The sequence below is a fragment of the Hetaerina americana genome, unplaced genomic scaffold (assembly GCF_022747635.1).
Source record: "Hetaerina americana unplaced genomic scaffold, ioHetAmer1.1.p SCAF_1, whole genome shotgun sequence".
Lineage (NCBI taxonomy): Eukaryota > Metazoa > Arthropoda > Insecta > Odonata > Calopterygidae > Hetaerina > Hetaerina americana.
In genome coordinates this window covers 17773851-17798677 of record NW_027286069.1, presented here as the reverse complement: position 1 = coordinate 17798677, position 24827 = coordinate 17773851, and the positions used below count along the sequence as shown (strand labels likewise).

At 41.3% G+C, this 24827-nt stretch overlaps 1 protein-coding gene across 1 annotated transcript in view; it reads left to right on the top strand.

Moving 5' to 3' along the window:
* Positions 1 to 23970, top strand: part of rau (RA domain-containing protein rau) — a 155671-nt gene extending 131701 nt beyond the window's left edge. The window contains exons 2-8 of the mRNA XM_071586276.1: positions 16344 to 16527; positions 17525 to 17603; positions 18051 to 18114; positions 18468 to 18581; positions 19425 to 19844; positions 20479 to 20706; positions 22949 to 23970. Coding sequence (XP_071442377.1) covers positions 16344 to 16527; positions 17525 to 17603; positions 18051 to 18114; positions 18468 to 18581; positions 19425 to 19844; positions 20479 to 20688 — 1071 coding nt within the window. The 3' untranslated portion in view covers positions 20689 to 20706; positions 22949 to 23970. The remainder of the gene's footprint in view (positions 1 to 16343; positions 16528 to 17524; positions 17604 to 18050; positions 18115 to 18467; positions 18582 to 19424; positions 19845 to 20478; positions 20707 to 22948) is intronic.
* Positions 23971 to 24827: the final 857 nt, after the last annotated feature.

The following is a 24827-nucleotide window of genomic DNA, read 5'->3' as shown; positions in this document are numbered from 1 at the left end:
TTCGCTTATTATCTGGCCCAGCATTTTGATCTGGAGAGAAGCGCCTCGCGTTCGTCTCCGGAAAGAAGGAGCAGAACTCTGGGGCACCAAGGGAAAGATTGCGTCGCCGTCCCACCGGCGGAAAAATCGTTTCCGTCGGGAAAAAATCTCGTCCGTGATAACCCTACCCCGAGCCCGTTCTACCCTCCACTCCCTTCCGGCTTCGGGGAGCGGAACCCCGCGGCAGCCCCTTTCTCCCAGAAGCCTAAGCGCCCTCTTCTCCGACGACGCCTTAGTTTCGCCTCACGCACTATCTAAAATGGCGAACGTTGCGCAATCCGGCGCACGAGCTTTAAGCGAGAGCAAAAATTGAAAGCGGGTGTAAAGCGCAAGGAGAAGACGTAATTGAGTGGGCAGCTGCGGTGGTTTGCAGGGAAACATAATGTGTCGCGCTCTTGAGATCTCAACAAAAAAGGAACAGAAAGATTCATCCCACCAAGGGGTGACGTCTGTTCCACGCGAACCCTTCCATCCCTCCTCCTCCCATTCTTCCCAAGCATCTGCTGCTTCGCCTCGAATTGAGAAAAAAAGATGTATATAGATATATATATACACACACGCACACATACATACGGACCAGAGATTCCATAACGCGAGTGTGCAATCCAAGACACAAACTAACACCAGGCCGCTCTAAAACTGTGGGGGAGTTGCGCTCTGAATCCGACCCTCCTCGGAGAGGAAAAGGGATTTTTTTCCCTCCTCCCCCCCATTGAGAACTTTTTCTCCACGCAAACCTGAGAAGAGGATCACGGCCGCACGAAAGGGTGGGAGGAGGGTGTAGCAAAGGCGTCGGACGAAGCGAAATGACGCTCGCTCTCCCCTGGCGTGGGGTCGGGAGCAGCTAACGTTGCCACGGCTCCCCCACTCACTCTCTCCCCCATCCCCTCAATCTAGCATTTTTGGCCCTGCGGGTTGTAGAAGAGATGGCAGATACCTTTCCCTCCTTCTCAACCTCATCGTTGGGGAGGAATACTTTGTGGTGCCATCTATTAAGTGGATGGGGAAGATGTAGGCGATGAGGCGATCGCGAATGCCGGCTGAATTTCTATTGGGAGGCCCAAGGTCATCGCGGTTCCCGCCTCAACCGACGTCGTTCGAAATCTCAATGCGCCGAAGAGATTTTTCGTGCGTTCACGCATGCGATACATGCGAGTTGCACTGAGAATCGAGACGGCAAATTTAATGTAAGTTACAGGGCTGGTGAAAGTATGAATGAGGTTCTCTGTTTTACAGAGTTAATGTCCATTCGGTGACGAAATGCACTGCGAAACTTGAGCTTGTGAAATAAATAGCTGATAAAATTAGCCAGAAATACCGAAGAATGATAAAATTCATAATATTATTCCTCGACTTCTTCATCCCAAAAATGTCTAATCGATTTGGTCGGACCGAAAAATTGAAATCTCAGCAAAGTTTTAGTTCTATTATTGGGATTAAGTAAATTGAATCCTGATATTTTTATTTCGAGTGTAGAATTGTGTCATAAAATGTTATTTCCCTATAGGGGTACTTTGCATTCCGTTTAATATTTTGCAAGTATGTTATTTGCATTTGAAATCAGATCAAGCTTCGAGAATTGGAAAGGAAATAATTTCCGTGGATAATTTTTAATATTTTTGATTTCTGAGGATGTTGGATATTATCAGTCGATGTCGAGAAAAGATTTTGTAAGCGATGAAAAATTTTGTCTGAGGCTTTCAGCGCGTGGTTTGTTTTTTCGTGCTCATGTCAAATTCGTGATGTGCTAATCAGTTCATCCATACCCTTAGTAGGTTTCGTTTTTTCGTTCGATTAAAAATACTCCATTCGAATGAATATTTATGTACCAACCTGTTTGAAATATGCCCGCGGCGATGACGGGGTAATCATAATGAATCATACGGGAGTGTCATGCAATATGTATTTATATTTTTTTTCATTCGATATTTTCGAATTTCTGCTGCCAATATGTTACGGTATATGAGCAGTGCAGATCTCTCACACATGAAAGGCAGTGCGTGATCACGATTTGTTCCTCGAGTCCATTCCGTTCCGAGCCGTCGCTTATTCATGGCCGCGAGACAGGCTTGCGTGCTAATCACTTAATGGCGTCCGAGTCCTTCAAAAGTCAAGTTCAAGTGGAAAGCGCACTCTCGATTGATGCATTCATCCCTCGCCCACGTAGCATCCCCACTCTAACGTAGCATCCCAGCCAGTCACACCTGTCCCTAATTTCTCGGCCAGTTAAATCCAGCCGGCGGAGCGATCCAGATGATGATGCCTTATGCGGCAATGTCGCAGTTTTATCCGGAGGCGCTGCCAAACTGGGCTTTGGCGTGACGGTGGTAAGCCATGACTTAGGGAGCCCTAATATCTATTCCCGATCGTTTGGTTAGGGTGGATGTGATGTAGAGGAGTACCTACGCACTACGCACGTGATACTACGCACCGCCTCGGACTGACCCCCAAATAAGGGCCTCATTTGCGCTAATTTGAGGGGACGAAAGAGTACTGATATACGAGGAACCCCGAGGCCTTTGTATGGTTCAGAGAGGTAATGGCCAATGCGGCGGCCAGCCTTGATGTGGAATATTTATAGTCTTTCGCCGCTCCCCGGCGATCATTTCGAGATCGTGTATATTGGTCGATGGATGGAAGATATGTCGTTTTGAATGGCCGCATTATATCAGGTGCAGGAAAGTGCATGGAGTGAAAATAAGTGAAAATGCCTGTGTGAACTTATAGTATATATCCCTTACTGCGCTATTATGAAATATCTGGGTGGTATCTTTGAGGAGAGTCGTTTTTTGTTTCTGGCTTTCGTTACGAAAGAAATTGGAACTCGAACACTTCAAAAAGGCAATTATGGTCCTACATCTACGAATAAAAACCTTCAAGTACCCAAGTTATCCGATTTCCTAACTCGGTTATCTTAATCTACATAATACCCCGCAATCCGCCGCAAAGGCGAGTGGCGGGGGTGTTAGGTCATCACCCGGTTATGATCTTTGAAGAATGTCGATGCACGCATTTTGCGTGTCTCCCATGTGTTCCCTACATTATTTTTGTCCTATTTTGGAGATTTGTAATGTCAAGGACTAAATTATTTCAACGGGTGAATTGATAGCGGCAAATTCGAAAGCAGCATAATATGCTACGGTTGAAAAAAACGTTTATCTAATGAATATAACTCTTTGGAGTTGTTTTTTTTTGCCACACTTTAAGGAACTTTGCCCAGAGAATTCTGCCATAGAGTCAGGGAAGGTGTTTTAAATACCACCAAAAATAATTAAATAGTTTTTTAAACATGTTTGAAGTAAATTTTGCAGGCACGATGTCAACGGCATTTTTTTCATCGAATATGTTGTACAAACTGACTGGTGAATTCAGCATATTGTTGTTTGCTCGGTGATCATGGTGAGTTAACAACAGTTCAATTTGCTTCAATTCAAGTGGCTAAAAAAATACGAATGTATTCATCAAACTTACTATCATTTCCAAGTGCTAATGCAGTCACCGACGTTCCGAAAGTTGGCGAAAGTTGAAAACGCAACGTTGGCATTCAATGGTTAATAGACAGGATACGATAGTCAAGCGTTGCTCTGAGAGTTCACCGTCTGCCACGCACTGAATGCCAACGTACTTGTCGAAATCGTAATACGTGGAATACGGATATCATGAAGTGTTTTCCGTAATACTGTTCCCAAGCGTTAAATCCGTGCAATGCACCCTTTCATTTCGGAAAATGGCAAGGTTAAAATGGCCACGAATAACTTGCCGCTTCGAGAAGGTGAATCCCAATAAACTAACCACTGTTATAGTCATACATATGATGGGCCGCTCTCGCGAAGCGCTTTCTTTTTGGATCGAGGCCCTTCCGGAGTTGAGTCATGATGTTATTCGCTCTTTCGGGGAATCTCCAGTTCGTGAGGGAATACGTCTGCTCATTCGCATCTGCTATATCTCCTCGCAATATTTCACGGGCGTTCGTGTGACTTCGGCGGCGCCATTGTCCATTTTCCAGCGAAAGCGATGGCGCATCCTCCGTCTTGAACATCACCTTCTCGGATGCGTCATTCGGATCGTGTGCAGCGTGGATGGGTCGGTCGCATGATCTCAGAGAAAGGGGCCGAGAAGGCGGAGATGAGTGGACCGAGCGCGGGTCACACACACACGCACAAGCGCGATGTCCGACGTCCCACGCACTCTCCTATCCGCCTTCCTCGGCGTCGGCAACCACCAAAGACGACCGACTCTTCCTCGCCCCATCTTAGTCGCCCACGCTCCCTTGCGACCGCACCGAAATGAAATTACGCCAGGCTGATCCGCTCATTAGTGCGGCCTCTTTGGAGTGGCATCAGGAGACCCCAAAGACATTTCGCTGGCGAATCTTAATTAAATCTATCCCTTCGGCTCCATTATTGATAGGTTTCGCATTATAGGTTCGACCTCGTGGTTCCGTTGAGTCACTCGGCAGAAATGAATGCGTGGATCGAAGTAAATTAATAAAAGATATAATCGATCGATGCTCCTAGGTTGCTCTCGAATCTTTTCCATTGCCCTCGGGGAAACTTTATCATTCCTTATTCGAAGATCTGTGTGCGTGGTCTTCATGGAATGCAGAAGCCGATAGGACCGCACAAAATGCATCACTAATGCTCGGGGTCATTTGTTGATTTTCGACGGTCCGACACTGAAGGTTCTCAAGAACGGGCGGGGCGGCGTGATCAAATGGGTCCATCGTACGCTTTTTCTGTTTGACTTTATAGTCGATGCGATGCCTGGAGTCATTTATCAACTAAACTTCAATCAGCTAAAGCCGTTGGATGGAGCCAATTAGCCATTTAGCGTTCCTCTTCGTATCCGTGGTAGAATTCGATTCACAAACTTAACTCTGGGCTTGTCCAGCCGGAATTTTTCATTCATAGTTGAATGCACAAAAGCTAAAATGATATCCATCCGCATTAAATCATTTTTGAAATTGTCAAAAACGTTAATACCTATGAATTTTCTAATATTTCTAAGTTTTAAGAGAAAGATTTCTGTACTCTTACTGTTCGATTGAAGGTCACTGAAGTGATCTTAGTAAGTCATGTCGACCCGAGGTATAGTAGTGGCGTTAGCATTTGTCCTAACTTCCTCTCATCGGCACAGTCGTGGAAATCAAAAGAAACGCTCCTCTCTTCCGCATGTTATCCTAAAAAGCCTCCAATCTAGAAAGCTGCAATACTTCCTTGTTCCGTGATTTCTTTTGGTATTGTTAACCGAGCTCTTCTGTAAACGCGTGGTACGTTCTCCCACGCACAAGAAGTTTCTTTCAATCTTTTGTTCCCATGTTGTCCACCAAAAATTCTCATTCCATTTGCTACATGATCGTTTTTTTTATCCTTACTCAATCCTGCTGTGCGCTCACCCAATCAATTTTTTGTTCCTTTACCATCTCTTTCTTCCTACCTTCTATTTGCTTGTCTATTCCACTTTCGTCTAATTTTTTTCAACTCTTCCTCTGTATTGTTCATGAAAGGAAGTATGGGCGATGGATCCGTTAAGCATCGATTTTCCCTAGTCAAGAGGTAAGTTTGCTTTCATGCCCAGTTCTCCTCTTTAACCGCCAGCCACTCCTCCCTCACACCTCGCCGTCGTTCCCGTGGTGCTTCCATTTCTTCATCTCCGCAACATTAATCCAGTCATTTACTCAACTTTGGTGCATGAAACGTTCACTTTGAATGGTGCTCATGAAAATCTGGAAGTTAATATCGGAAAAGAAGGCGTTTTTATCGCCGTGCCCTTCAAAATTTACTGACAATCAAATGCCTTGACAAGATTGGTGCCCAAATAGATCGCTATAGAATTGACGTTGTGATGAACTCAATAATTGCGTAGATCATTCGTAAGTCGCTAATAGATATGGATCATTCAAGAACTAGAGAATAATTTACTTTCGTCAAATGCGGGTCTCTCGAGTTCAAACAACTGTGGCAGAGTCGGAAATTCCGGATAGTAGGCCTCAAATCTTTACGGCAATCACTATTCTCAGCATCGATTACTCCCAAATAAAGATAGATAATATTAAGCCGTTCTTAAGTGAAATCGAATATTTTGTTCTTACGCTACCAACCAATCCCTTCTCATAATTCATAAATGGCTGTATAACAAATATTGGGTCATGAATGCCGGTTCAGACGTTGGGAAAAGGAGAAATTCACGGCCCTTAGCGGTCGGTAATCAGGAAGTTTAACAATGAAATATCCTTGGCGATCGAATGATTTATGTCCTGGGAACTTTCACATTCTTGACTGATCTCATTTGTGTGATTTCGCACCAAGAATTCCTTGTGGAGAGTGACCAAATATTTCTAAAAAAATTAGATTTCGTTGTACATTTGTTAATTTGCATCATATGGAGTTCTCTAAGATTGTGTAGATCTATTTGATTGAGACTTATGATCCTTTCAGGTTCTCGAAGCGTTCCCATGGGGCATATAGTATTTCGCCATGGTCTTCCTTTGATGTATTGCTTAACATGACAATCGATTTTGAAAGTTAAACCTACTCGTAGAGATAGTTGTCATCTACATTTCATCTCCTATCCCCCTCGAACCGTTTTCCCATTCCTCCCCCTCCTTCACCATTCCCCCTCGACCAAGTACCCAAAAGATCCCTTCGCGTGCGCTTCCCCTTCTCCTTCCCTCTCGTTTTCCCCTTTGAACCCCTCCCTCCTCGGTAACCTAATGGGCCTCGCGAAGTTATTGCGGGCATCGCGTGGTTGAGCGGCGGCGTGCCGTGCGCGCCAAAGGGTCGGTCGTAGGGATGACAGTAAGGGGAGCGGCCACTGCACGCCTCCTCGCCGTTTCGCAAAAAAATATGAAGAGGGAAGCGGCCTTCCCGGACCCGCTCCCTCCCGCGACTGAGTCCACGCACCGAATCCGTCCCTCTCCGCATCGTTTTTCATTCTTTTCAAATTTATTTTTGCCAACGCCCTTCGTTGAAACTTTTCCGGACCTGAGCACAGCATCGCCGAAATCGTCCGGGGAAGTTTCGCACGCGCTCAACGGTAAGCAATCATCCCAACCATCCGCTGTATTTTTTTCCTTTCTAGCTTTCCTCCGCGTGGGTTTGAAGTTTTCGAAGGCCCGTATTTTCTCGGAGCTCTTAAATTGGTAGAATGGAACGGCGCCGCATCCGGAAGACGCCGCAACTTTGTTGTCATCGGTTTTTCCCGACGTGTGTTATATTTTCGTGCATGCGTTAGGGTGTAGATGATCAAATGTTTTATTTGTTCGCAATCCTTTCTTTCCACGTGTGGTTCGCTAAAATGTGCCGATGACTCTACATTAAGTATTTATGAAATTATTATTATTGAGAAAAGTACTCCTATAATGTGCCCATAATGAATATATTTTCGACTTCTCTAGACCTAGTAAGCCATCATTCATTTTTAATAATTTTTCATAGAAATATATTATTAATTGGTGAGAAGAGTGGCAAGTAACTTTAAATAAATTTTTAGTAGTATTATTTGACTAGACAAAGTAATTAAAAAGAGTAAATTTCAACGAGGAAGTTTCTCAAGTTAAGGTCAGCAGTGTCTGATAGTTGGCATGACCTTTAGCATATGTCAATATCACTGATTTTATTACAGCTTCCACTTTAAAATCACTCTTCTGAAAAACTGGACCTTCTGGTCGCACGTGTTTCTTGAGCTAAAGGGTGTCTCATCTGGATCAATTGGGAAATAGACTGAAGATATTGAAGAAAGTATAGGTGGTCTTTTTTAAATCTAATAATCTTGGATCTAATGCCACTCAAATATCTTTCCTATTCCAATTTCGTCTTGTTTTTGGGCATCTTTCATCAAAATCAGGTTGCTTGTCATGGCCAAGGTTTAGATCAATATCAATTTTCTATTGTTTCTTGCAGGAAGTTTCATCTAATTGAAAATTATAGTGTTTTGTGTGGATGGTGTTTTCGAAGGAACGTTGATTATTATGGCTCATTGAGTTATGTCTCGTTCAGTATTAGAATTCAGTTATCAGATTTCACTTCGCATTTTTCCGCTGTGGAGTTAAAATACCTAATTATTTAAATATAGGTTACCTGGACCTAATTATTATAAAAAACATTGAGGCAGCAAATGCCAATTGAGGATTTCTAAATATATTCACCGATATTAAGGACGCGAATCTTTTATCTTCCCAACAGATGTATCGCTGGCATCACTCGATATGTAGTGATCTTAAGAACTTAAGATCTTTCACCTGCTCATCACAAAAAAATTACTTCTTTAAGAAAAGACAATCTGAATTACTTCTCTCGGTTACAAGCAGCTTGCTTATGTGGATGCCAAGTTCAGAGTTCGTCGCAGTAATCTAAAGATGGTCACGACATTCGAAGAAGTGATGCTTCGAACTTTGATTTGCCCAGCAGCCTGTTATTCGGGGACTATCAGCCATTTTTTTTCTTTTTCTAATCTCCGCTATCACCCCACTCCGTAACCGTAGATAAGTGTCATTGTGCGCTTCCTGCCCAACGCCTGCATTCTATGGCTCCATTCAGCCCCGGGAAATCATTCGCTCTTTTTCTTTTTCAAAGTTCGTAAAATGTTATCGTTTAAAAAAATGTTTCTCTCACCCGTCTTCTCCTTTCCCTTGCCTCACACCCCCCCCCCCCACCATCCCCAACCTCCTCCTCCAATCACATTCGCCCCATCTGGCTGAGCGCCCCAGTCATTCAAGTCTCTAGGCTCCCTTCAATCTCTTCCACCCGCACATCCCCCGCCTCCCCGCTACATGCCCATCCCACGGTCATTTCGTAAGTCCCTTGCGGTCACGCCAAGAGAGAATTCCCTCGCCTCCTTCACCCGAATCACCATTATACCCCTTCTTCGCCCCCACCCCCCTGCCCCCGATCTTTACAAAGAAATCCAAGTCCATCCACCGCACACGATCGCTATGGAATCCACTTCCTATGGTTCAAATAGGCTCATGTGCCCACGCACCTAGTTTCCACTCTCCAGTTTTCGATACAGAACGACCCGCGGCTTGCTTTGTATACCCGGTCCGCTCGCTGCGTTCACTCTCGCGCCCTTGGAAGATTATGGAAGGGTCGACCCAAAAAAATATATCAGAGGGGAACGATGTTTAGTTTCGGATTCTAGATGTTTTTTCGTCGTCTTTTTATTTTCCCTCCCCCATCTCCCGGAAATGAATTGTCTCCAAAGTTACGTCGGAGTCACGGGGCTGGAAAAGTGGCGTGCGTGAACTGTTGAGGAAATTATTTAAGCAGATTAGAGTGAGAGCATGTGGGTTTGATGGTGCTGCCGCGTGGCTTCCAAGACAAGAGAACGAACGGACGATTGCAAATGTTGGAGTGCACAAGTCGTAATGGCCAGCGAAACATGTAGAGTCACGTTTTAGCGCCACAGGAAGGGGGCGATTTTTGCGTCGTTACCATTTAGTTGGAGACTTCCTCTTCGACTGCTTAGCATACACGAGCCCACTCCTCTTGATTAGCAAAAATGAGAGAGATATTGCGTTCGTTGGAAGCTGACCATCATAACTGTAACGTGATAGTTGAGTTCCTTTCGGCTTGTGCCGCGGAGTATCCCTAGCAAAGTCGTTGTCTCTCGATTGGCTAAGGCATATTCAAGGGAGTAAGCGACGCGAAGGAAGTGAGTCATCAGAGGCAGCACCCCTTGCCTATTTCAAAAGGCCAGATTGACAATACAGGGAGACCCCGAAAAACGTAAGTTAAAAGGTGGAGCAATTCACAGCAGATTTGAGCCTTCTTCATACTGATGCCAATGACGCCGTTATATATAGAATTATTAAGTTGTAAAAATACATCAATCTGTTAACCACCGAGGTTCGAGTACAGAAATGATTAAGCTCAGAGCTGGAAGTATAGGGACCAATGTCCACCTTGTTTTTTATTAGCTCCTTTTCGCTTAATGTAATCGATGGTGTACGCTTTTTTTGATCGTAAAAATTTAAAGGTGCATTGATCTCGATAAACACGTTGCAGTAAATCTCAGTGACACACGCATTGTTATTTTTCAAATCATCTATTGAGAAATTGCAGCAAGCGTTCGGTGATTCTTTAGACCAAAACCCTCGCTTAAATACCGTTGGCGGCGAGTGAACATATGTCGGGGATCGCAAAATTCGAGTTTTTGTGAACATACGGCGCGCCCGTTGAGGTCTCCGGACCCCCACATCGAAGCACAATTTCCCAGAATCTACTTCTTCGGGCCGCGTGCCTGTGCGACGAACTCGGTCTGTCTCCATGCAATTCTGCGAAAGGGGAGAGCCCTCTCACGAAGGGAGCGTTGTCGGCTTTTGAGTCACGCAGGTAACATTCCACGCTCTCTCGCTCTGCGCTTGCCTGACGAACTCAATTCACCCTCGTTCCTCCCCATCTGCCAAAGGTCGTGAGACGCAGGAGAGCGAGGGGTCACGACTTGCCCTCCCCCGATGCTCCTCCCACGACCTCTCCCTCGGTGCATCCAACCGGGAGGGAGGGTGAGCCCGCCCCTCTCCTTCCATCCTTGACGCCTTCATCCCGCGAAGTCTTCGGGAACGCGGCCCTCGGGCCTTTCTTAAACTTCCCCTATTGGCGCTACGGTACAATCATCATGCGTGTTCTCATAATTTTAAATTACAGTTTTCAACAGGTTCACTTGTTTTGAAGTGTCTTGAGTAGTTTAGTGGTAGCTTTCGAAATGGCGTGCAAGGAGGTAGCGCTTGCTCCGAAATGATTATTCTTTTCCTTTCTTAAACAGGACAGAGGTACTGAAGTAAATTAAAATCTTGGTCATTACGAATGTTTGAGGTTTGCGAATTTCCCATTATTAGCTTGGCAGCCAGGTTATTTCTTTTTTTAGATTTTCGCACTGGTAGATAGGAGACAACAAATTTTGATGGTATCAACAAATTAAAATTCCGTAAGCGTCCTAACTTTTTAATGTGCCGTAATGGATACATCCTGCTGTTCGTGTGATACCCGTTTGAATTAGTTTCGTTTACAAAATATCACATCGATATTTTGAAAATAAAATATCATCAAAGAAATTGTACAAAAATTGTTTTCTTATTAGCGAATTAGTTTACACATTCCTAAAATAGTGCATAGTATAGTACAGTTATCTGTGCATTTCATACTGAAAATTATGTTGCAATCATGACATTATTGCTACTATTAAAAATAATGCGTCGGATAGGAAAAAACGATATCATTCATAGTTGAACCTGAAAATAGGCGAAGACCCAGAAAGGATTCTAAAAGAAAAATTAATCGCGTGCCATAGCTTCCATCATCTCCTGTTCGAGATAATCTTCTCTTGAAATTTCAGTGTGCGATGAACTTACAAAATAATACCAAGTCCGTTATGTACCCAGTATCCATCCGCGTGAATCGTAAACGCCTTTTAACTTGACTTATTGGCCCGTGAATTTTTTCATTTGACGATGAAAAAAAGAACGAAAAATCATTGTGGCGGCGCAAATAAAGGCGTGTGAAGAAAACCAAATAGAGAAACTCCATTATATTATTTTTTCCAGGATCGTCGAATACGCTTTAATTCTTTGTGATCTTGCGGACATCCGGTATAATCCAATAGATTCGAGGACGAATTTTATGACACAACTTAGTCAAGCGTATTCGCGATTCTCGTTTTTTCGTGTGTTGGTTTTTATTGTTTTTATCCCTCAGGCACATATATATATTTCACAGTTAAATTCAACCATCGAAAACCTCTGCTCTATTCTTTACTTTACCGTCTCTTCTATTAAAGACAAATTAGAAAAGAAGGATATGTGAAGACCATGGCAAGCATATGAGGAATTTCACCTGCTATCCAAGAAGTGAGATAAGATATATGCAAATAGCCAAGGGTTTCGCACGTAGTCGTTTTTATTTGCGGACATTTACAGGAATGAAACACATTTAATTAAATTACCTAAAGCGCAAACCATTCCCTAGTAATTTTCATTTAAATTATTTTCTTTAACTTAGTCATTGATAGGATAACGTGCGACTATCATGATTGGAAGAAGAGTGTTGGAAATGCCAGTGCATGATTAAAAAAATATGGAATGGCGGCGCGAGGTGATGGACGAATAAAACGTCTTCATTCATTAAATTATCGACTTTTTCAAATTGTCAAGTCAATCCATTTGTATCCTATGTTACTGTAGCATTTTCTCATTATCACTACAGACATTGAAACATTATAAGGTATATATGGATACGTCTAGGCTATGATGGCATGATGTAATTACTTACCAAAAGTGCAAGGAATTCTCAAGTAAATAATCATTTCATCTTCGAAAAAGTATTTTTTGGAGGCACTGAACTCGCTACTTTTGTTTGCTTGCTGTTTGTAGAGAGTTATCCGCGTTCATCTTTATTACCTCGAAGTAAGGATTAAAATTAGTTCAAAGGATAAAGATTGCAATTTCAAGTCACAATAAAAAGAGCTCATTACTTGAAACGCACCCTTAAACATTCTGATGGGATTATTTGTGCCCAGTTACACTCCACCAGTCGCGAGACTGGAGTCAACTGGATCGTCTCGCCGTTATCTCATCTACGACAAATTGTCGTCATGCTCCACGCGTTACAGTCTTAGCATCCGTTCACGTAAATGACGTGCGGCGAGCCCACTTGTGTCTTGGCAGCCTTTACTGCCGGTGAAGAATCGGATGCCTAAGTCACCCTCCCTTCCCCTCTTACCAATCAAATCCTTTCCCTCTTCGCCCCTTCAGGTTCTCCAGAGGGGAACCCGTCTTGGCGGCGTGCGGTTGAGAGCGCTAAGCTACCTGATGGATCTTTTTAACTCCGAGGCGGATGCGTTAATGGGCGCTCTCCCGTGGAGGGGGAGGGCGTTTTATCCACTGGTTGGGGAGGCGGGTTGCGAGGAGGTGGAAGGCGCGCACATATTTCCAGCGGGAGCACGTCGCCAAGGCTCCCGCTGGATCTCCAGTGTCGGTCGTCGGCCCCGCATGGAAAGGTGGGAGGGGGAAGGGAGCAGGAGGGCCGATTTCCGGCGGTGGCGGGCAACGGAGGCGGGTCACCGGAAGTCATCCGGCAGACGCCCTCATCTCCAGCGGCACGCGCGATCCCCGCGCCGCACGATCTTATGTTAGTTAGTTCGAGGGGGGGAAGAGGGAGCGGAATGCTCAAAAAACGAATAGGGGCGCCACCTCAACTACTCGAAACCTTGAAGAAAAACTTTGAACGGAAGCGCGTAAAACATTTTTGATTCGAGCAATATAGTATGTGATGTGGCCATCCGACTAGGAAAATTTTGGTCGTCCTTTACGCGGAGAATAGTCAGCATTACAGCCTTTATTGGTTGAAGAATCTAGAATATAATTGGTGCAAATCATTCAACGGAACCATCTGTACCAGGTCCGTACGTCACAACCAAGATAAAGTGAGGGACGAAGAGATAAGATTGTACAGTTGACCATGATAAGTAAGAGGCTCTGATGATAGCACGATTCCAAATCGGGTGTCTTAAATTTAATTCAATTTGTCATGGAAAGGTGGATTTGTTGGCTCTTTTCTGGATTGAGAGTGGCGGGAAAAAATCAAAAATCGGGGAATTCGATTTATGGACAACCCGTAAGTATTTTTTAATCAGACAGTAGAAAAAATACCTTTAAACTTTAAATTTCTCCCAAGTCATTGGTCAAAATTGGAAACTTGAGTTTCACGCCAACTAGGCAAAACTTTCAAGAGCACCAGTGAAGATCAGAAGCAGCTTCTACTCTGCGTTAATACTGAAAATCCAAGGGGGAGTATAGATAACTCGCATTTTCGGTCCCAGATGGTACCCACTTCATTTCTGTTTGGGAAGATACCAGTAAGCAAATACATACTTAGTATTTATTTTGCTTGACAAAAGTTTTTAAGATACGGGATTTAATTATGAAATTGAGTAGATTCATGGATTTCAACTTTTCTGATTCTGCATATTTTCTTAATTATGGTTTTTGGTATTTTGTTTATTTCATATTTAATAAAATACCTTTAAATTTAATTTCCTATGAAATTTGTTCTCTTGTTTTTTAGAAACTTGATGAAACCACCCTTGCAGAATACCAATAGCTATTATCGATCCAAATGGTGATTTCATCACTTACCCATTACTTTAGGCTTTCGTCCACACAGTAATTTATTCTCCATGCGTTTTAATTCGTCCCATTATTAATGCTATATCACCTTGTTTCGTGCGAGTAAAAATATTGTGAGCCTGTTTCTGCTTCTTAGATTTCAGGAATTGGATTAAATCACTTGCTGATTATTTTTTGTTGACATTTTTCGTTGTAGAAATCCTTCCTAGACACTTTTACCCCCCTAATTTTAAAATTTCTTCTAATTAATCTGATTTTTTGGTGGCGAACTATCGAAAAATATCAGCTGGTAATCTATTATTGGTAGTATGTAGTCTATCGAGTCAGGATAAGTTTTCGATACGCTTCTCTACGCTCTACCTGCCTTCATTCCATTAAAAACACCTATTATTTTCCTAACTCTAACACATTTTCTTAACATTCTCCCCTCTATCACAGTTTTAATCATACCACATATTACCTCTTTATATCTCCTGAATCCACTTGTCCTACCTTTTTTCCACATAAAATTTCTCATCCTACATCACTTTGTTCGCATACCACTGTCCATTCAGATTCCCGTCTCTCTGCAAGTTTAAATTTGAACCAGATAATTTAATGGCAAGTTTTTCCACTTTAAAGAAGGTTTATATTTGAGTTGAATGTTCATGAGCATTTATTTTATGATTTCCTATCGAGGGAGGGAAACATTTTCGAATCGGAGTGTCACGTGTTAAGAGTAAGGTGTCACATCCCCCTGGCTCCCCTCTCCGACTGTAACTGTTGCCGTCGGCCTCATGCTGGGGTCAGCACTCTGATCGCAGGAAGCGCTCGCAATCTACCTTCGAGGATGCGGTCGACGCTGCGAGAAAGCAACGCTATCTGCATTGCGGGCCGTGCGAAATAGAATCCACCCCATGGCAACGTGACGTGGCTCGTTCATCCTGCAACGCTAGCTCCCGGCTCGCATTCCCTCCTGATTGGAACCTCTCCCATCCCAATTGCACTTTCGCCGCGGCGCGACCGTCTGTCACTCTGCCGCCTTTTGAGCCTTCTTGCATCCGTCGCTGCCTCGGCATCTTTCCATTTCTCTCCTCCTCGCCCCCCCCCCTCAGTTCATTCCTCACCCACCCACTTCACCCCCCCGCTGTACCCCCGAGGACAGGACGTTGGACTTTGCGTGCACCCACTAGTGAGCCCTGCCCGTCCCCTCAGATTCTATTTATTCCCGTTCGGCTTCCGGTTCAAATATCCCTCTCCCACCCCATCTCACGGGGGAACGTGAAAAAAATCACGTTTGAATGAACGGAGGAGGGAATGCTTCCTCGAGGATGTGACTCTGCAGGTTTCCCTCCTCTCTTGGGGGGCATCTCTCTCATCATTCCCCTATCTACAGCTAATCCGAGGCGTTTCGAGTGATGCGTAATGAATGCCGGTTAAATCCAGCCGGGCAGCGTGGGGTAATCACCAACGCGATCATTGTGTAATCGAGTGCGGGGTCGTTCGCTTCTCCCCAGCAAAGTAGTTTTGAAAGCCACCCTTCTGCGTGGAAACCTGGGTGTAATGATGAAGACTCCGTTTCCGCCAATAGGGTGTCATCAGTGTTGGCTTCCCAAACTGCAACTGTATTCAACTTGATTTCAATTGAAACTTCAAAGCGTTCTACGAAATGAATTCTCGGCGAATCTACAGGCTTAGTGCCTTTGAAGCGGGCAGAGGGAATAATTCGGTTCGATGCTCTTCCTGCTTCTTCTATGTGGCTTTAACTACGTAATTATCTCTCTGTTGAAAAAATTATTCATTTCAATGTATCCAAACCTTTTTTTTCCTAACTCGGGCTCTAAATTTTGTTTGTGTCTAAAATCGTTCGACATTACCCCTTTTTAATTCAGGCTTAGCAAATATTATCCTGACTTATTTAGAAGTATATTTCTTCATCTCATTTCTTTATCTTATATATCTTCGAAGAAGGAGGCTGTATTGTTTATAGGTCAGTGTTGACAATCTTTTATTTTCTAATAAAAAATTATCTGAAAGTTTAATTGGGCTTTTATCGCATGCTAGGCCTAGTTAATGAAAGAAACATTGATGAGTAGACATTATGTGGGTATGGTTTTTATGCTTTAATGTCATGGAATGATTGAAATGTTACGGCATGACCTATAATTTTACTTTTTTCTCTTTCTTTTCATTGCTTGGCCTGCAGACGACAATCAAGGTTTACGCAAGGTGCCTCCGACCGGACATCGAGTACAAAACCCTGGGCGTCACTTTCGACACGACCAGCCGGCAAGTGGTTTCTGCACTTCTGGGGAAATACCGAATGAGGCACCGGGACCCCAATCTCTTCTACTTGACCATGGAAGTCGGTGTGAGAGGAGGTCGACTCGGTGAGTCACCTGTAATGGATACGATTAATTAGTAATGCTGCGAAATCAGTCAATGAAACGTTACAAATGCAGTAGCTAATAATTGTTTCCCTTGTTCATTAATACCTAGTCTTACCTGGAAATAGATTCCCTTGGGCGTTCGAATTGAAGAGCCAAGAGCATTTCTTGAGAATGTTTCATTTAAGGGAACATCTGTTTAAAAAGAAAAATCAGTTTCTTTAATGTGGCGTAGAGTGATTATTTTGACTATCGTTTGCCTTTTTTCACGAATTTGATGATTTATAATTATACATGATGACTTATTGGCCGAAGTAGGAAATCTCCCATTATTTTTTATCATACCGAGTTAAAATATATTAAAAGATGCAGGAATAACGTATCAAAGCAGTAATAAAATTTTATGGAGCCATTCATTCATGTGTTTCATGCAAGATGAATATTGTCCATCTCAACTTATGTAAATGCCCTTGATGCGAAAATCTCTAGTGTTAGCACTCTCGGTTATTGTATACCAAATCAATGCATTAAACGAGAATTTGCTATCTGCGGAAGAACACTTCCTTCTTATCCGAAGTATATGGCATCACGTATTTGAAATATTCCCCGGTGAATAAAACTCACCAAAATTAATATTGATACTGCAATATTAAAACTTTTGTGGAAAATGTATACAAGGCAATGTTTTCTATTGGATGAAGCACATTGAACTCTTATTTCCCCTCTCCCTACCTCCAATTACTTAAAATCTAAAAAAAAATTTTGGGTACGTAAAAAATTGTATTAAGCACCGAATGTGGGACTTATAAAGTTGTTCCACCCATGGTTTTGCCGATGCACCACCAATGGGGTAGGAGTTTATTCATTTTAATAGTTCTCCTTTTAGTTCCTTAACTTTAATTAATATAGGTTTGTCGAGTGGATTATTAAAATCTGATTTATGTGGACGATAGTTATTTGGTCATATTGATAGAACAAAACTATTTCTCTCTTTTAACAGGTAATCACACAGTTCTTGTGCTGGATGAAGAAGCGAGGCCTGCAGAGCTACAATCCTGTCACCCTCGCGGGGATTCGAGGTAAGGGCGATTTGCCTCCAAAATCGACGGTGGCCATTTTAATGCAAATTTATGTACTTGCATGAATTTTTCCACGATAAATTTTCACTTACATGCGAATTATATGACATGGCTGTTTGAGCTTGAAGTTCTTAAACGTGAATTTGTATTTAACTAACTCAAGTATCCTCGGTCATTGACTTTGTTTGAAATCTGTTGAATGGGCTCATGGGAAATCCGATAGCAAGGATTGCCAATCTCGGTCCCTATGTGTGCGAAAACAGTGGGGTATGAAATGTAAATTTAAATGCCATTCATATTTCGCATTGATGATTAAAACAGGAGGAATACCTTTAATTATTTAAATGTCCGTCCGGCTTTCCTAGACGTTATATTGCATATATTCTAAATTTGTTGATAGGGTTACTCCCTAAATATACAATTCTATGTATTTTTAACGTTTTTCAGGTTCTCCTTGCAAACTCGAAGAGGTGGTCTCGTGAAAATCTACGACAGCGTCCTTATGACAGGGGTAAGTTGAAACCATTATTTCAGTTTATACTGAGCATGCTACATAAATATTGGATGCTTCTTTGACATATACTGAGATCATGTCAGAAAATTAGGATTACCCTATAAGAATAAAGAAGCATATTGAAATGAAAACATTTAAAAAATTCATAAAGCGCATAAAATATTGATAATACTGCCATGGTAGGACATCGTTCAATATGCCATGGTTCTTAACAAATCAGTTTTCTCGTCATGATAAACTACGTGCACAATATGTTCAATATTCTCTTAGAATTGAGATTGCTAATGTGATGAACTATTTGGATGGCTACTTTTGGTTCTTATACTTCTTTTATTTTTTTGTCATTCTAGTCACAGTACAAGAGCATCTTAATCTCCGATCGAACAACAGTGGACGAACTCATTCAGATTCTTCTTAACTGTTACAACAGCAAGGAGCGTGTTGAACAATTCTCCCTTTATGAGGTAAGACTTACTTTTGTACGTTTGGAAGCATTAATTAACTTGATGTTTATACAGATTTCTATTGTTTTACGAGGTTAATACAAATAATCAGGAAAAATATCGTCACCTCAGACCACTATTAATATACGAGGTACGCGTGTATCCATACTTCGAACCCGCAATGGAATTTAAATGGAATGCCTTATATCCAATAGTTTAGGTACCCAACTTTTCACCATCCTTGAGTATTTATAAACAAGCATAGTGCCTTCTACGGTTCTTAAGCTCAAGGACAATTTGATAAATACAAATTTTATTAAGCACTCTTAAACGCATTGTAAAGCATCCTAAATTATTGCCAATGTACAGATGTGATAAATGTTGTGAAATATTTATTTTTGCTATAGTCCTTTGAGTGAACTACAAAGGTTTGTGGATTACCTTATTCCTTTGAAAAATGGATCAGAAATTTTTTATGAGGTTCTCAGGTTTTCACGAAATATTAGAATTGTATAGATTTAATTTAGCTTATCGCGTCTGTGGTTTTCGCTACGTGCCCTCCATTTTTTACTCTTATATAATCGTTTTCACTGTGTTACTACCCTATTATTTCCACAAGTATATCTACTATGTTAATGCAATTGTAGGAATCTGTAAACATGGATAGTTTGATCACTGTGTTTTATCTAGAAGGCGTAATGTTTCTGAAAGATTGTAACTGTTTTTCAAATATTTCCCTTATGTCATTCGGATGTTTCCGGTTGCGATCACGGCCCGTTGGCCCCATGCAACCGTAGTTGTCCTTCCGGAAAAATTTTACTCAAAAAATCGTCGCATTTTTTTATTCGTTTCCAACCACCGTAGGTGTGCAAAGGGGAGGAGTACGAGAGGAAACTGCACCCAGACGACTCCCCGCTCCAAGTGCAGATGGCGTGGCAGGCGTCCCCCGAAGGGTTCCACTTCCTGCTCCGCAGGAACCCCGAGCAGCAGAGCATCCTGCGAACGCTGGGGTCGCGAGAGGCCGAAGAGTCAGTGGGGAAGGGGGAGGGCGGACGGGTCGGGCAGCTGGGCAGGTGGGAGACACAGAGGTTGATTGAGAGGGGCGCGGGGGAGGAGGAGGAGGATGAGGAGGAGCAGAGGATCTCGCACAGCACGCCCAAGTCACACCACCACCCGCGCTTCGCCAGCGGCGGTTGTGCGGGCGACCACCAGAGGACGATGTCGTGCAAGCACGCGCAACTGCAGCAGCAGCTGAACCAGAGGCAGTGGGAGAGGGCGAGAAGTGTAAGTGTTGACTCTTACGGGAAGGGGCGGAAGACCCATTGCACCGACGATATTGATGTAGCTATCGGTATTTTCTCAATTAACCGTTAAAGCCATGCGTTGAAATCACCGGAGCTGGTGATAACTACTCATTTACTGCTTTTTAACTTTCCCACTTTATTTCCGGCTGGCATCTTGATATCAACTTCATATAATGAGTTCATACTCATGCGTTTATAATAGTGCCTTTTGATACAGACTGCTCAGCAGAAGACAAATCTAACGTTAGCGTTGTTGTGCACCTAAAAAAAATAACCTACGTTAAAAGATAATTGTATTGATTTGAGCTCGAATTCAATAATTTTCTGAAGTGGAAAGTGCTGAAAAGCTCGTAGCTGATACCTTTTCATAAAAACAATGCTAAAACTATTAATAACTTTGGAATTTGCAATATCATCATTGAATCGAATGCTCGGATTCATTTGCATTATAAATCCGAGCCTATATAATGATGATAATGATATGAAGAGCATTATTTGATTAAAACTTGCAACTTTTTATTCAATCTCTTGTCTTGATTTCTTAATATTAATTTTATATGTTGTTATCTAGATATAAGAAAAGTAGAAATACAATTTGATTCCTTCAATTTTAGGTTCAGCCTCTCTATGGAATACAGTCATCAGGAATGGGCTCTCCTGCCCTCAGCCGAAGCTGCCTGCAGAACCACATTCACCGGCCAACATCCTCACTGCTCTTGTTGCAGCACAAGAGACCTCTGGATGAGGTTCAGGCTAGATTGAGATCTCTTCCCCTATCAACATCAGCAACATATGGAGACTATGAGAACTATTTCTACATATAAGAGCCAGAATGTAAACAGGTGAGTGAGGTGTCCGCCTAAAAATATCCAACATGTAGGAATGTAAACATGAACTTACCATGAATTATGTCATATAAAAGTTTTTAATATCATCAATGCTATGTAAATTTTTTTTCTTGCTGGCTAGATAAGTTTGAATTTGGTTTCTGTGCACTCCAAGTGCATACTTTATGTTAATTATAGGAAATATAAATATGAAATTATTTATTGGGATCGTCCATTGGGCATAGACCTGAAAATATGAGTAAGGAGAGAGCACCACAAAGTATGTTGGCTATCATTACCCCACTAATCCAAATGTACACTGATAAACTATTTCAATGCAACAATTTCAGAGTGTAAAAATCATTCGCCTTGACTGGGATTGGAACCCAGATCCCTCAATATCCGGTCGAGTGCTTTAGCCAGTTAAGCTATCGTGGTGTCCTCTTAAAATCTGAAATTTTGGGGCTTTTAAAGGAACAAGATGTTGTGACGAACTACCGTACATAGAATGTCACAGGCATTCGTGGTCGTGCGCGATGCGCCAATGCCCACGAGGTAAAAGCCAACATTCAACACTTCGGCTGTTTATACCTTGAAATTTCCAAAGAAACTGCGGGATAAAATCTGAAATTTTGGGGCTTTCAAAGGAACAAGATGTTGTGACGAAATACCGTACATTCAATGTCACAGGCTGCGGCATCTCCCGCAGTTTCTTTGGAGATAAATTATTTGATGACAAAAGACCATCACTTCCCTACTAGTTGCTTTCTAAGAAAAAGACGATTCATCTCTTACTGAAATCCTTTTAAAAATATAGTTTTAGTAGTGCAGTGTACGATATTTCTTTGCTTCATAACTTTCCCACGCATGAATTTTTTATCATAACCATATGCTGAGGGTTAAGTTATTTCAGAACCATTTTGGATGTGCTGAGAATGGAGAGATTCTTGGTAACCTAGTGAATCAAAATTAAAACAGCATGTTTCTCCAAAGATTTCTTACTTTTTGATGCATGTTTAATTATCACACACTCAAGGAATTTGTGAAATTTCAAAAATTGAGTTTCATATAGGAAAACCTAAACCTTTTTTGGGCTTACCCTGTATGTGGTATTATTTGAACAAAGTTACTATCATTGAAGTTATTATTGATGCATAATGTTATTTCTCAATAGATATTCAAAATTGAATACACACAAATGAGAAATGAATGAACATGGCTGGTGGAAGCCATGAATTGGGGATTTTTGAATTATTAATCAACACACCTATGTTAAGGATGTCATTGAACATGAAAATGTTTCATTAAAAATATTTTGAACACAATAAAGTGCTCAATTATGAAAATACTTTTGTAAGCTAACATACATTTATTAAGCTCATGTGAAATCTTTTACACAAATCCTGATAATTGCTGAATAATTATTTCTAAGGACTTTCATCCTTTTTACTGGTTTCTTTCATACTGCACTATACTTGCATACTTCTTTCACCTCTGTAAAACTTGTATCCTGGTCCCATCCTCTTCTGTCCCTGAGATTTCTATAATTCTTAATGTTCAGTCTCCTCAACCACATTCAGTCTTGACTCTCTTGTTCCTCTGATTCCTCTCAACCCCACATACTTTCTCCAGTATATGTAGTGGTTTGGTTATTTGACCTTCAGTTATTTATCAGTAACCAACTTGACCAAAGCCCCACCTCTGACATTTACTATCTGTCTGTCAATTGTGCTTTGTTTTCAGATTATTACATGACTCCACTCATTCATAACCCTTCCTCTTTTCTTTTTATCCCACAATGTCTATCCCAAAGTTATCACATTCCAACTGAATTTGTTCAACAATTACTCATATCATAAAATACTCGAGTTTTATTTCTGTAAAGTGGGGAGGAGGACACTGTAATAAAATCATATTTGCTGCCTTAGTAAAATTATCCTTTTTTAATAGATTCATTCCACATTCCTATTACCAATAACCATTCCACTTGCATTATGTACTATATATTTTTATATTTTACTTTAATTATGCGTCAGGAGTGGATGGAAAACAAATTTTTCCTTTCAACCCCAAATGCATGAAAATCCACATGCATGCAAATCTACAATGAATTTCAAAATCCTTTCCCACCATGGATGGTTTTTCACCTTTTTCCCTACTTCATGCTAATTTATATTCAAAGCCAGTACTTAAAATTATGCAAAATAAACAGATTTATGAAGACTTAAGAACTGATAGTATTTGTTTTACATTTCAGAACTCAATGCAAAGGCTGTCAATGCTGATAACTTTTGGCTGAAGAGCAAAGGAGGATGTTTCTTTAAAATTATGGTTGTAATTATTTGTGCATGTATGCTGGAACTTCCTGGCCTCATGAACGTTGATGTCCAACTGATACTAGTTTCCAAGCCAAAGTTCCATCCCTATTATGCAGGTGCTTGTATGGAACACCTGGTGTAGTAAGGAATGAAAGTCAACATAAAAGTGCTTTACGAATAGTGAAGTTTAGTTAGGACAAAATAAGGGCTTCTAGAGCTATTTCAGGCTGCTATATCCCTTTGCATAGATATGAATATAGAATGTGCCCCTTGAAATTCTTTTATAATTAATGGAAATTATTATTGCCCCTTGTGGGAGTAAAGGCTGCTGACAATTGAGTGAATGAAAGGTGAATTAAAATGAAAAACTATTGAATTGGACCTTTTTAATTTTCTCTATACCTTTGTTTGGTTGGAAAAATTGGATTTATCATTGACATTTATTGATATCAAATGAATGTATGACTAAAAAAATATGGCTCATTCTTTCAAGGTATTTTATGTAGTTTGAAAATTTTATTTGTAATCCACTTCCTGAATGTATAGTACATAATGTATATCTATAAGGTGCCTTGTTTTGAAGGTGAATAATTGCCAAAGCATGAATACTGAAGCCAAATGTTTTGTAAACGATTGAAACATTCAATCTTAAGAGTTACTATCATATAAAACTTGCAAGTATAAATTTGTCATGTACTTGTGAAGGACAAATCCAAAGATATATTACTACCCTGATGTGTAATCGTTATTTAGTGTGTTGTCAGTAGAATTAGAAAAGTGCTTTGCATCAACTTTCTCTTAGGCAGTTATAAGAGATTCAGTGTGATGAAGGAGTTAGCAGAGCTCATTATTAATATGTTTTGTACTATTATATTTGAATCATTACATATGTGTTGTTTAGTATTCTGTTTCACAAAAAACATTTATACAAGGCATGCATTGCTGATACCAAAGATATGTATTTGTAATTTCATTGTATGATACATTTAAATGTTTTGTACAGATAAATGAAAGCTATCATAAAGAACACTTGCTTTTTTTTAATACCTATCCCATGAGACAACAATCTACCTCTATTCAAGATAATAAGACTTAATAAGATTTTTAGTTTTCTATCTTCCAATAAATAAAAGGCAGGACATAGTTGGCACTTCCAAAGGTAAACTACAGTGCAGAAAGTGCATATTGGACGGTGTACCATACCCCTAAATATTATAATAAAAAACCACCATGCATCATGCAAGAATTTTTCCCTGATTGGGATGCTCCCAATTCCAAAACACGCCTCAAAAACACAGCACTCCCTTTGATAAATACTATAGTGTATCCATTGTAACATCCCTCCCCCCCCGACCCTCAACTGAAACTCAAAACAATAGAGCAGGCATTTACAGGTGTCTTGTATCTACCTACTGGAATCCTGGAATTGCCCAGGTATCATTATTTGACATTAATTACCTCAATATTCAAATATTTTCATCCCCCCTCCGCTCCCACCACCTCTCATATTATCCCCACACTTCTAAAAATCCCCCTCCCAACTCTTCCCCTCGCAAACCTTTCCCCACCTCCCCTTCCATCCAGAATTTCAAGCCCCTTCTTTTCCCCAGTTTTCCTCAGTCTTTCCTTCTCTCCCTTGAGAAATGTGGCTTGGACCACCGAAAATTCTAAAACTAGTGGGTTTCTTTTCTTTTTGTGTTTCTTTGCTTTCTTCTTTGTCCAACAGTGCTAACTTCATGCACATTATTTATGTGTGTCCAAAAAGTAAGGTGACTTATCAAATTTCGCGGAAAACAAATTTCAAATTTCGCGGGACAT